Source organism: Balaenoptera ricei, chromosome 4 (genome assembly GCF_028023285.1).
Source record: "Balaenoptera ricei isolate mBalRic1 chromosome 4, mBalRic1.hap2, whole genome shotgun sequence".
NCBI classification, from domain to species: domain Eukaryota; kingdom Metazoa; phylum Chordata; class Mammalia; order Artiodactyla; family Balaenopteridae; genus Balaenoptera; species Balaenoptera ricei.
Window position 1 is genome coordinate 84468216 of NC_082642.1, and position 13047 is coordinate 84481262.

At 39.7% G+C, this 13047-nt stretch overlaps 1 protein-coding gene across 1 annotated transcript; it reads right to left on the bottom strand.

Moving 5' to 3' along the window:
- Positions 1-1774: 1774 nt before the first annotated feature.
- LOC132364378 (ZZ-type zinc finger-containing protein 3-like) lies at positions 1775-12352 on the bottom strand. The gene is given in 7 exon segments (XM_059919975.1): positions 1775-2208; positions 2211-2992; positions 3515-3693; positions 4533-4695; positions 6123-6127; positions 11360-11414; positions 12225-12352. Coding segments are annotated over 7 exon segments (1746 nt in total).
- Positions 12353-13047: the final 695 nt, after the last annotated feature.

The following is a 13047-nucleotide window of genomic DNA, read 5'->3' on the forward strand; positions in this document are numbered from 1 at the left end:
CACACACACACACACACACACGCACACCCCAGCCAGGCTTGATTTAATCTCTCTTTTGCTCTCTTTTTCTCTTTCCAGAATGATGGTGCTTTCACAACCACATAAAATCTCTTCTCTAAATACTACTTTGTTGTGTTATCCCTGGGTCTTAGGTTAATGTAGTACTTTTACAGTTTTTAATAACACTGATTAAGCCTAGGAGACATTCTGCCCTCATCCAATAAATGATGAACTAGTTTAAGCTAGAGAACTACTTTACTTTTCTTATCTCCAAATTCTTGGTAGGAGGGAGCATCCAACATAGCAGAAGTCTATGCTCCATGATAATTAGAAAAAAGAGGAACCAAGAGTAAGAATGGTCCAGAATCACAGGAAATTAATCCATGAAAGAACTTTCTCCATTAGATGTCTGTCTTATTGATAGCTTCCTTTAATATCACGTACTCTGTGCTGGCTTTGTAATCAAACAAAATTCTGACATCAAGTCCGTTACCCAAACACACATCCCTACTTGAAAGAGAATGAACTCACTGGTTAATCCAGATATATACACAAATTTTCTGACTCTAAGTCCTGGATTCTTTCTAGTGTACCAATGATTCCAAATCTACCAGTGCAAAAAGTTCAAAGTGCTTGCCAAGAATTTTCTGTAGACAAAAAAAAATTAATATGTTTCATACTTTTGGGTATTACTTTCAAAATGTGTTTGGATGCTACTGTAACTAATAAGAATAATTACTTAAAGCTTTGCTGAGAGCATAATTGCCAGAACTTAGACGCAATCATGATGTCCTTCAGTAGGTAAATGGATAAATAAACTGTGATACCTCCAAACACTGAAATGTTATTCAGTGCTAAAAAATATGAGCTATCAAGCCATAAAAAGACATGGAGGAACCTTAAATACATACTACTAAATGAAAGAAGCCAATCTTTTTTTTTTTTCATTTTGTAAAATCTGATATATTTGCCTTTGCTTTTGTGTAATCAAAGCTGCCTTATTCTATGAGCCTGAAGGTTGCATTTGAAATTGACATTAGTTTTGGTTTTCTCAGGCTCAGCTTTTTGTCCAGAGACTCTTAACAGATTCTCATTGGCATTGGTCTCCACTGGCACGTCCCATGTGTACCATGTGGAATGCTGTCTATAAAATTTTGGAGAAGTCTGTTGCTTTGCAAATACTATGCACCCTTTATACCTTAGGTAAGCTTACCAGTTCCCAGCCCCTTTAGGAGGAAGTTCACCATGCCCACGATGGCAGAGATAAATCATAAAGAGAAGCAGACTTGGCTGGAGACAACACAGAGGCTAATCACTTTTCAGAGGCTATACTCATTTCATCTTTGAGGGAAGTCACACCTTCATAGAACAGAATCTCTCATTGCTGATATCTACGGGAGGCTAGACAGGATTTCTTCTAGGGTCTCAAGCATATCATACACACAGCCGCTCCAACACTGAATGTTACCATTTTGTAAAGATCTTTGTCCATTAAGTGGCAGTTGTCCTGATAGTACTCAATCAGAATGCTCTCCAAGGTCCATATGCCACATAATTTGCCAAACGACTGGAAAGAAGAGTCCCATGCTAGTCCTGGAGCTGTCAAAGTGGAATGTTACAGAAAATAAGGAAGTCTAAGTTAAATTCTGTGGTCCTGATGCAAGAGTCAGTGGGCTTCAGCAACACCTGTATAATCCCAGAGTTGAGGTGGCTGTGTGGGTGTCATCTTCTTTCTTTGGGGCTCCTTGTTTGTCGTCCAAATGCTTAGGAGTGGTCAGCTGAAGAATCTATAAACAGGTTCTAGTTGGTGATCTTCCTTGTGAATATCTGTTTCATGAAGGCAGTCTGAACAAGAATCACAGAAATCCAAAGACATTTCTGGAGGACAATCCTGGCAGTGTCACCGAACACCCTGGATAGGTTCTATGCCACAGTTATCACACTTGAAGCCCACATGTTGCACAAATCCACTTTCAGTTTGCATTTGCTGAAGTTTCTGTTTTTTTAACTTTTTAAACTGTAATAGTTCCTTATATTCAGGTAAATTCTTATACATAATAGGAATACTTTCTTCATCTGATGCCTCCTCCATAGCAGTGTTCATGTGGTTACGAAAACGGGATCGGTCATCATCTTCATCCATATACACTGGTGGTTCATGGGAATTCATGAAAGTGGAAGGTTTAAAGAGATGCTTATTAAGGGGGCATTGCTTGTTGAAGACTTTTTGGAGTATATATAGAAATTTGGTGTTCTGCCTGGAACTGGAATGCCAGCTTTAGTTGGTTTTATGAAATACTTCTGCACTCGGCTGGCAACCTGTTTTGCTGTCCTACTGCCCAGTTCATCTGCTATCTTCCGCCAGCGTCAAGATTCTACTTCTTCAGGAGGGTATTTCAAGAGTAGTTGTTCAAGCTTTTTCTGTTCTGCAACAGTCCACAATTGGTTAAATGTTTCAGGTTTGGTATCATCACACAGGCATCCTCTTATCATCTGAGGACGACTGTTTGAGTCTTCTGGACCATCACTGAAAGGCAACATAGAGTATGAAAGGGACTCTCCATCCTTCCTAGGATCTAAAGGACTTTTTGATCTAGCAGGTAAACCTACTTTATCAAAAACTAGCTTAACTCTCCTAGTTTGTCTTTTGTGATTTGTAAATTCTCTTTCAAAGTTCCCAAGGCTATTGGTATATTGGTCCCATACAATCTCGGGCAATTGAACAACTCTCTGTGGATATGGAAGCCCTATATCAGCCTTCTTCTGGAGCTTTTCCACAAATCCAATGGGATTTTTTAGTGCTTCTCTCTGATGTCTGCCTAAACTTTCAAGGTCCTGGACTGCTTGAGAACGTTGAGCCTCGAGTACAGCAATCGTCTGTAACAGTCTCTGATAACCATGACTCTCGAGTACTTTGTGTTTTATATCAGTAGTTCTTCCATTATTATTTCCTTTCTGAATTTGCACAGGCTCTGGTCTCTTCTTTGGTGATCTTGATCATACTTGAGAATGAGAAGAGATTTCTTCAGGATGAGCAATGCTACGTTTCCTTAAAGTTCTACCACAAAAAGATTCATCCAAGCAATGCTACGTTTCCTTAAAGTTCTACCACAAAAAGATTCATCCAAGCCGTTTAACCCCACTGTTGATCTTGTAACACGAGTAGATCGGGAAGCAGCCATACAATGGCAAGTCCCTACAATACGGTCATCTTGATCCACTCACTGGGAAACCTGTACAACCAAAGATCTATCATTGTGGAAATATTATCTCTTTTCCTTATATCCTGAAGGAGCTGGAGCTATGATCTAGAATAGAGGTTAAGCATCACGGTTTCAGACTCTCAGCTTCAGCCATGGAGAATACTAGAATTTCCTAAATTCTTTTGTTTTTTAAAAGTGTTTCGCCTAGTATTTGATTCCCAAGCATCTGCATTTATCTGTCATCACTGTTAATGTCGATGTTACACTGAGACTTCAGGTATTAATTATATATATGGTTGTACTAGCACAACTTGATATCTTCCGGGCGGGGCCGAGCACCGCAGGCCACTCTGGGAGGTGCGGCCGCCGTGGCCGCTCTCCGCCCCCCGCCACGGCACTGGCTCGGCTGGCCGCCGCCGCCCGAAGCTGGACAGCGGCGCTGGGGCACTTCCAGGTGGGTCCCCGCCTCCCATTCCTGCCAGAAGCCAATCTTAAATAATAACATAATGTTTGATTCCAATTATATGGCATTCTAGAAAAGGCACAACCATGGAGACAGTAAAAAGATCAGTGGTTTCCAGGGGCTGGGGCATGGGTTGAGGGGGTGGATAAACAGGCAGAGCACAGAGAATTTTTAGGGAAGTGAAAATATGATGCGCATAGTTATTTCACATTGTGCGCTGTCAAAGACATAGGTAGGATCTACCTGTTCAAAACACAGCACATTATAGCTTTAAAGACTAATAACCTTGGATATGATTCTGAGTTTTCTTTAAAATTTTTCCTTTTCAAATGCTTGAAACTCCAATGTTGAAATATATTGAGCCATTATTAATGATCATCATTCTATTATTTATCATGTTATTTCTCAAGGTCACAGCTACCTGTGAGACAAGAGGACTCAGGATTAATTCTGATGGGAAGAAACGAAAAGTTTCAATCTGTATCACTGGTTACAGAGAATTGTTAAACAATAGCTAGATAAATGGATTGATGGATTTCCTTTTCTACAAAAGGAAAGCAGAAGAGTTTTGTTTTATGTTAACTAATAAAGGAGATTCTATTATTCTGGGGGCAACATTTTAGTGGTTTTAGTATCTAATACTGAAACATTAACAGCATTAACATGTAAGTAGAAGTTACTATTTGTCTCCTTTGTAAATTCTGAAGAAGACTTTGAAGAGTATAATGAATGATCATAATGTTGAATGTAAATTTAACGCATATACCAACTGCTTTTCAGAATGGTTATAAACTGTAAATTATTAAGGTCATACTCAATTTTCTTTGGATCTCTAAGTATCGCTTATGTTTAAATATCCTGCCTACCGCAGCATGCCATTTTACAAGCTCCTCTTTAGCTCCCATTGCTATGTCAGGCATTGGGAATTCAAAAAGTAAGTCACAGTTCTGACAGCAAGAAGTTCTAGACTTTGTGGCTAGGATGAACGGGGGATACCCAACATAGCCTGATTTGGTCCAAGGAGGACACCTTCAAGAAAGGGGAAACCTCAGCTCATACTCCAAGCATAAATAGAAGCTGGTCTTCACAATAGGCTAATAAGTTGAAAGCTCCTTCAAGCAAATATTTGTTAAATATCTGACCACATTAACAGTCAACGTGTTGAGGGGCTGAGAGCATAGACTGGACTCAGGTTGCCCAAGTTCAAATTCTGACTCAATATCTGTGTGACTTTGGGTAAGTTATTTAAACTCTATGGACTTCAGTTTCCTCATCTGTAAAGTGGAGATCATAATACTAGTCCCTACCTCATAGATATTTTTGTGAGCATTACAAGAGTTAATACATGTAAAAACTTAGAACAGTTCCTGCCACATAGTAAGTGCTAGTCAAGGATGGCTATTACCATTTATTTTCAGAAGCTGGCTAGGGACTCTCTGTGCGATGCTCACAGAAGTATCCAGCCACTCCTCTGTTGCCCTGAACAATCCAGCTCTGTCCCCAACTTTTTATAGTCCACACAGAAAATTATATTCCTTGCATTTGTCTGGACTCACTGTCCTTAGAAAGTAATTTAGAACTCTATTGCTTTGGGTCTTTGGCCTTTGGGAACCTCATCCTTATTCTCACCTCCAGTGTTCAGTGTTCCTTCAGACTATAAACATTACTCTCTGTGGTAAGTCCATTTTTTTCTCACATGTTACAGTTTTAATGATGATGTCTAGTTCCTTACAGATTGGGACCCTAGGAACAATCTGACAGGTCTGCTCACCAGGAGTTAGGCAAATCTTGGGGTGTGTGTCTCTCAGTGAGGGGAGTCAAAGGGTCTGGGAGAAGGTGGGTAAGGAAGGAGTTAGTGGGATGAAGGAGAGGGTCTTAGCATTCTAAGAAGAAGGAACTGATTTTTAAAAAATAAAGTATTTCAAGTTGGACTCAATGATTTCTTTAGGTTTGCTTTTTAGTCCTGAAACATTCTGGTAAGTTCCTATTTGGTTATAGAAGATAACCCACTTAAATCTTGGTAATTGACCCTTGAGCACACAATTGCCTTATCAAAACTCTTTTCCATTTTTGCACCCATCAAAATCATAGAGCTTTTTGTCTGACCCTAAAAGTCATGTATTGGTATGTATTTAGCTAAAATACACGAGAGACTTTTTTAATCTCCTTCACCAAAATAAATTCTTCAGAAGGAAGGCTTTCATAATTCTTATTCATCTCCTCAACCCCTGTACCTAAAAGAGGTTCAGAGCAGACATTAAAAATAATGCTTGTTAAAAGACTGGCTGAATGAATGAGTTAATCATTTTTCTCACCAAAAAGAGAGCCAGCTTCCCATTTTTAGTTTATGTGGAGAATTTATCTTGTTCCAAAGCCTCCAACTCAGACTGTGTTTAACACTCCATTAAACAAGGGAAAGGAAGTCTTGCCATTGCCAGAGTAGTTTGCAAACTTACTCTTCCTGCAAAAGAGCAAAAGAGAAAGTAATCAAAAACAGCAAAAGGTGGAAAATGTAGGTACTTCTTTGTCCCATGTAGGTTACTATTCTCCACCATGGATAGAGCAGCATGTCCTGTAACCACAAAGTGATTTAGAAACAACATCTCAATGCAAATACTTCCCTATCAATTAGCAGCATTTTTTTTTTTTTGAGATATGCATGTATCTGCCAGGCCTCACAATATAAAGCAAAAAACAACAGTGTCATATTCATCAAGGAAAAGGTAGCCTGGAGTTACGCTTATTTTTTAGAAGTATATAATCAGCAGTCTTCCAGTGGAAAAAATATCAATGAAATCTGTATAGGAAGCATCATGACTTCTCTAAAGATGCCAAGGTGAAATCAAGAATTATAATAGCAATACATAGTGCTTAACCATGTGCCACATAATATTGTAATAATTGCTTTACAAATATTATTATTCACTCTTCATAACATATGAGGAGGTACTATTATTACTACCCCACCCCCCTTAACAAATAATAAAGCTGAAGCAAAAAAGTAACTCCAAAGTTACTAACAAGCAGCAGCTAGCAAGCAGCAGAGTCTGGATATAAGCCCAGGTATTTTAGTCCTATGTCTGTGCTCTTAACTACTATGCTAAAGAGGAAATAAATATAGTAGATGCTTATATTTTAGAAAATGAATTATATTGGAAGCTTTTGAACTAAATTAATTGATAATGTCTCTCTAACTTGAGCTCCTAGGTAAAAATTTAACAAACATATGTGCCAATCACTGTATTGAGCACTATGGGAATCTCACAGTGATGGATAAGGAACCATCTCTGTGCCAAACAAGGTACGATCAAGTATAAGAGGCAGGTGTGTATAACCAATGGCAACAGGGGTCAGATGAAATAAATGCCATAATGGAGAGACATTTTGTGATGTGGGAGGGAAGTCAGTGTTAGAAACAATTGGCAATAGGTTAAGAGGCATTTGATTTATCTCAGATACTTGTTTAAATTAAGAGTCCAGGATTTGGGGGCTTAAAACTATAAAAAGAGGGTCATAATATCTGAGTGGTGTGGTGGAGAGAGCACAGATTGGAAATGAAAAGATATTTATCTAAGACTAGTTCTTCCACTAACTAAGAATCTGAGTCTCAGTTTCCTTATCTGTTACATAGAAATCCTTCTCCCACATTTATTTACTTTTTTTTCGGTTGGTTTCCTTGGTTCATTATTTTAGGTGAGATTCAGGTAAGACAATGTATAAGGATGGACATAACAATCTGTAAAGTAATCTGGGTATTAGCAGTATCATGACAATCCCTTGCTGTTTTTCTGTTTATTTGCTGTTATACAACAAGACTCACTGTAGCCACCTGGGATGGACACTGCTCACAACTTTAAGGTAGCATTCACATGGTCAAAGGAGAGGAAGAATAGACTCTTCCTGTCTCATCACCATCCCCAGTCATTTTATATTCAGGTCTCTTCCTATATCAAATTTTTTATTTTAATTATTTCATCACTTAATGACTTACTTGAAATGATACTCAACTATTTTATGTTGTTATTGGTGTTATTATTTTATACATTTCAAGAAACTACCACCATCATTACAACAACTATGGCAGACTGCATTTGTTAAGAATGGCTTCAACATCATCTCCCACCCCACATGCTCTTCTTACAAAGCTCCTTGCTTTGAGATGTGGGTCGGGTCTGTAACTACAGCAAAAGTCATGCTATGTGACTTCCAAGGCTAGGTCATAAGAGGCAATACAGCTTTTGCCTGGTTCTCTTAAGACTCCATGTCCAAGAAAGCCCAATCAACCCACAGAAAAATCCACATGGAATGTAACTGAGGCCCTAGCCCAGTCCTGGATAAGCTTCTAGCCAACAGTCAATACCAAGTTACTAGAAATATGAGGGAGCCATCTTGAAAGTAGTCAACCCAGCTGATACCACATAAAGCAGAGACAAGCTATCTCCAAGATCTATTTCCAAATTGCAGATTTTTCAGCAAAATGAATGATGCTGTAGTTTTAAGCACATTAGTCTTCGGGTATTTGGTCATGCAACAATAGCTAACTGACTCAATACCCATAACTAACTAATCCTTGATCCCTTCCTTCCTTTTCCCTTTCCTTCCTTTCTTTTTCCCTTTACTTATTCCTTCATTCCTTTTTTTTCCTTCCTCCTTCCCTTCCTTTCTTTCCTCTTTTCTTCCTGTTTGTCCTATGTACAAGGCACTGTTGTAGGTACTAGAGATATAAAATATATAAACAAAGTTTATTCCTTCAAGCAGTTTATAGTACATCGTGGAACACTGACATGTCAATCAATAATTAGAATACTCAGCTCATGCATCTCAATATCAAAAAAACCAAAACAAAACAACAAATAACCCAATCAAAAAATGGGTGGAAGATCTAAATAGACATTTCTCCAAAGAAGACATACAGATGGCCAAAAAGCACATGAAAAGATGCTCAACATCACTAATTATTAGAGAAATGCAAATCAAAACTACAATGAGGTAAATATCACCTCACACCAGTCAGAATGGCCATCATCAAAAAATCTACAAAAAAAATAATAAATAATTAGAATACAGCCTTTTAAGTGTTATAATAGTGGTTTGCTTAATATGCAAAGGGAAATTTGGGAGGTGAATTCTAACTGTAGTTTTCATTGAATAAATGATAAGATGTAATAATAACAAATATTTCTTGAGTCCCTACTATTTGCATGCAGTATTTAAAATAGTTTTAATGTATTAACACATTAATCTTTACATGACAACTCCCTGATTTAGATCTTATTGTTATTCCCATTTTATAGTTGACAAAACTTAACCAATTATCTGTAAATATACAGAGAGCTTTAGTAATTTGCCTAAGCTCAACGAGCCAAAAAGAAGTTGAGATTTGAACCCAAGCAGCCTGGTTGAGTCACTCAACTATCCTCTAAGAACATGAGAGAAAAGACTTTTCAGGCAGAGGAAATGTAAAGAGTCAGTGTGTGCCTGTGCTTGGGAGAGAAGGCTGTTATGCAACAGACATGGGGAGGTGCCATTCAGATGCAAGGAGTGTGGTTAGTCTATACCTACCAGCCATTTGTTCTTTCAGGATCCACCTCAGTTTTTGAGCCAAGCTTCTTTTCAAGGAGGCCCTGGTCAATGAATGAGCAAGGCAGTGGTATAAATGCTAGTCATTTCTGCTAAATGAGGGACTCCTCTAACCCTCATTGGGCTGGCAGAGACCTTATCAGGTCCGCATCATGGCCAGTTATGCTTCTTCCCTTTTCCTTTCACAAGTGTTACTTCCTAACCAAACTTTTATACTTCTAATTTTGTCTAAGTGTCTGCTTTTCAGAGAAATTAACTATAGCAGGGAAGATCAGAATAGAAAGTCAAGCAGAAGTCAAATCAACAAGAGCTTTATAATCCCTAATAGAGAGTTTGGGTTTTTCTCTTATAAGTCAGTGATTTTCAAATTATTTTGTGAACATCTATTAGTAAAAGATTCTGATGTATACCCTCAATATATATTTATATGCATTTATTTATAAAATATATATGTAGATGAGTAGATTTTATATGTTGTAAACTCACACAAAGATATAAATTTTTAAGAATCAAAAAATATAAAATTTATAAAAATAAATATTCCCAGTTTTACTGGTACCCAATTAATCTAGCTTATTCATTCCCTAGAGTAATGCACCCCATATACTGGAGTGACTACTGTTTCTGTTACAATGGAGATCTCTAGGTGTTTTATGTAAGAATCTAAGCCACTTAGATTTGTATTTTATAAAGGTCATTCTGGTAAGACTGTGGAGAATAGAAAAATTGGGGCCAAAGTGGGGAGAGAGTGATCAGTTAAAAGACTACAACGCGTGAAGAATTAGAATGGTAGTGTGAATGAAAGGGATGTGGTAGTTTTAAGAAATATTTGTGGGACAGAATAGGAAAATTTAATATGTAATAGAATTTAGGTGGTGAGGGATTCCAAGTTGAAAATGACACAGATATCGTGCTTGAAAAAATGAGTGGATAGCTGTACAATTGAACTGAGTTCAATAATGTAAAAAAGGGTGTCCTTGTGAAAAATATAATAAATTCAGTTTGGCCAACTTGGGTGTCAGTTGCTGAGAGACATCTGGTTAAAGAGGAGGTGCCTTGAATGTGCAGCACAAACTACCCCTGGAGACATGAATTAGCAGGGCAAGTGTGTTAGTGGAAGCAGTGAGGGTGAATTATAAATTAGATCCACCAGAGATGGTGTATGGACTTAGAAGAGAAGCACTCCGTTTAAATTGCTGGTATTGATATGAAAATGATAATGATAATACTTTTATTACTACATTGCCGGTATTCATTTTTAAACTTTCTCTAATTATTTTAAATTATTTTCTTATAAGATAAAAACAACTGACTCCCAAATATAGCCATCAAGTAAATAAGAGAATAAACCTGTGATTCTATAGTTTCTATTGAGAATTGAAGGAAATGGAGAGGAAAGATTTTATCATTAAACTAGAAAAAACACCTGCATAATACACTCCTATTAACAAACCAGTAAATTCTTCATAATGAAACAGATCAGAACCCTACGGTTCTTCCCCTCCGTGTCCTCCAGCTGCCTTTTGTCTGTAGAAAAACTTTAGTCAGAGAATACATTTTATCAGAGAAGTGAGAAAATGCAGAAGCAATGGAAAACAGTCAAACAGGAAGAAATAATAATAGTTTCATCTTTAAGTAAAGTCAAGGACATTTAGTTCCTCCTCCAGGGCTATGGGTAATATTCTGAGCCACATCCTTTGAGCTGTTTTGTACATACTGAAACCCCCGCCAGGTGGAAGAAGTTAACTACATGATGAGCAGACTGTAGCCATGACATAAGCAGCCACAATTCCGAAAACTGGCCTGAAAGAAATGGGAACAAACTGACCCTGGAACTAAAGATTAACTGTACTTAAAACAATCAAGATGACGCTGATCAGACCACTGCATGAGCAACTTCAAGATGACTGTCAGAGCTGACTGTGCTGTTCTGCATGTAGCCCCCTCCCTCTGCCTATAAAAGCTCTTGCCCACTGGTTGTCAGTGGAGGCAGTCGACCTTTGGACATGAATCTGCCCTCCCCCCACTCCCCCGGAAATATAGAAAACTTTCCTTTCCGCCAACATTTCCTCTTTATTGGATTTAAATAACTGAGTAGCCGGACCCCACTTACGCTAACAATAATTTTGTTTAGGCCACGCAAGGGTCTTCCGAAGGAAGGAATGTATCTACGAATATATAAGAGGATAAAAACTTACCATAGGAGGAGTAAAGATGACGTAACAGGAGGATGCAGAATTTGCGCCTCTGCACAACTAGGGCACCCACCAGGCACTAGTGGGGAACCACGGACACCTTAGGGGGTGGGAGGAACCCCCAGTGACCGGGTAGGACGTGGGGCATGGGGGGAGTGAAGGGGGGAGGAGAAGTGGAGGCAAGACAGGACTGGTGCCCCTGAGGGGTGGCTGGGGGAGGGGAAAGGATCCCATGTCCAAAGGGGGAAATTGCGGGACCACTGGGAGGTCAGAGGATCAAAAGGGAGAGTGACCAGGTCTCCCTTGCCCTCTTGGGCCCTCAGGAGGCTGTGAGATCCCGGGCCTGATCTTCTGCCCACCAAGGCCCCCTCCAGCCCCGCAGGTCATGACGGAGTGGGAGGGAGGGAAGGGGGAGCAAAAGTTAAGCCCGGACCTCTGGGACTGACACCCCTGAGGGGCAGTTGGGGGAGGGGAGGAGTTCCTACACACAGTGGGACCCACCACAGTTACGGGTCCAGCGGGGATGGGGGAGACCCTGGGGGAGATGGTGGAGGGAGGGGGTGGGCACGAAGGAATGGAAGGGAACGGGGCCAGTGCTTTCCCTGTCCACTTAGGCACTGGGAAGCCTATTGGGCTCCCAGGCCTAATCCTCTGCCCTCAGAGCCTCCCTCCTGCCGCACAGAGCCCAAGCCCCACCCCTACACCCCCACTCAGGGCCCCACCTCTATACTCAGAGACCCCCTATGAGACCTCCTCCATCCACATCCTCACACGGGGCCTTACCTCCAAACTCCTGAACTCCACACTATGGAGGCAGCCCTTTGGATATGCTGCCTCTCCGCTTCCAGGCAGGTCTCAAGCAGAGGCCACACCCCACACTTGAAAGTTGCCCCACTTAGGTCCCACCCCATCCTAAACCCCACCCCTGCCTAAGTTCCACCTCAGCCTAAACTCCACCCACCAAAGCCAAGGTTTTTTTTTTTCTTTCTTCTTTTTCCTCTTTTAGAATTGGGTTCTGTTTTACCTTGTTGATTCATTGCTGTTGATTCATTTATATTTTTATTCTTTGCTAAAAAATCTTTTATTTTTCTAATTTTATTTTATTCTTTATACTTTTTGTTCTGCTCCTTTTGGCTTGTTCCCCTCCCCCTTTTTTCTGTTGTGGTTTTGTTTTACCTTATTACAGTTGTTTCACTTACATTTTTATTTTTCCTAATATATTTTCATCTTTCTAATTTTATTTTGATTTTTATTCTTTGTTATTGTACTGCTCCTTTTTTCTTTTCCTTTTTTTTTTTTTTTCTTTTGCCTCACCATGTGGCTTTCAGGATCTTGGTTCCCAGGCCAGAGGTCAGGCCTGAGCTCCTGTGGTGGGAGCTCACGTCCAAACTGCTGGACTAACAGAGAACCTCAGACCTCAGGGAATATTAATCAGGGTGGGGCCTCCCAGAGGTCCTCATCTTGACACAAAGACCCAGCTCTATCCAACTGCCTGCAAACTCCAGTGCTGGACACCTCAGGCCAAACAACCAATAAGACAGGAATACAGCCCCACCCATCAAAAAAAAAGAAAAATGAAACGACAAAAAATTATGTTACAGATGAA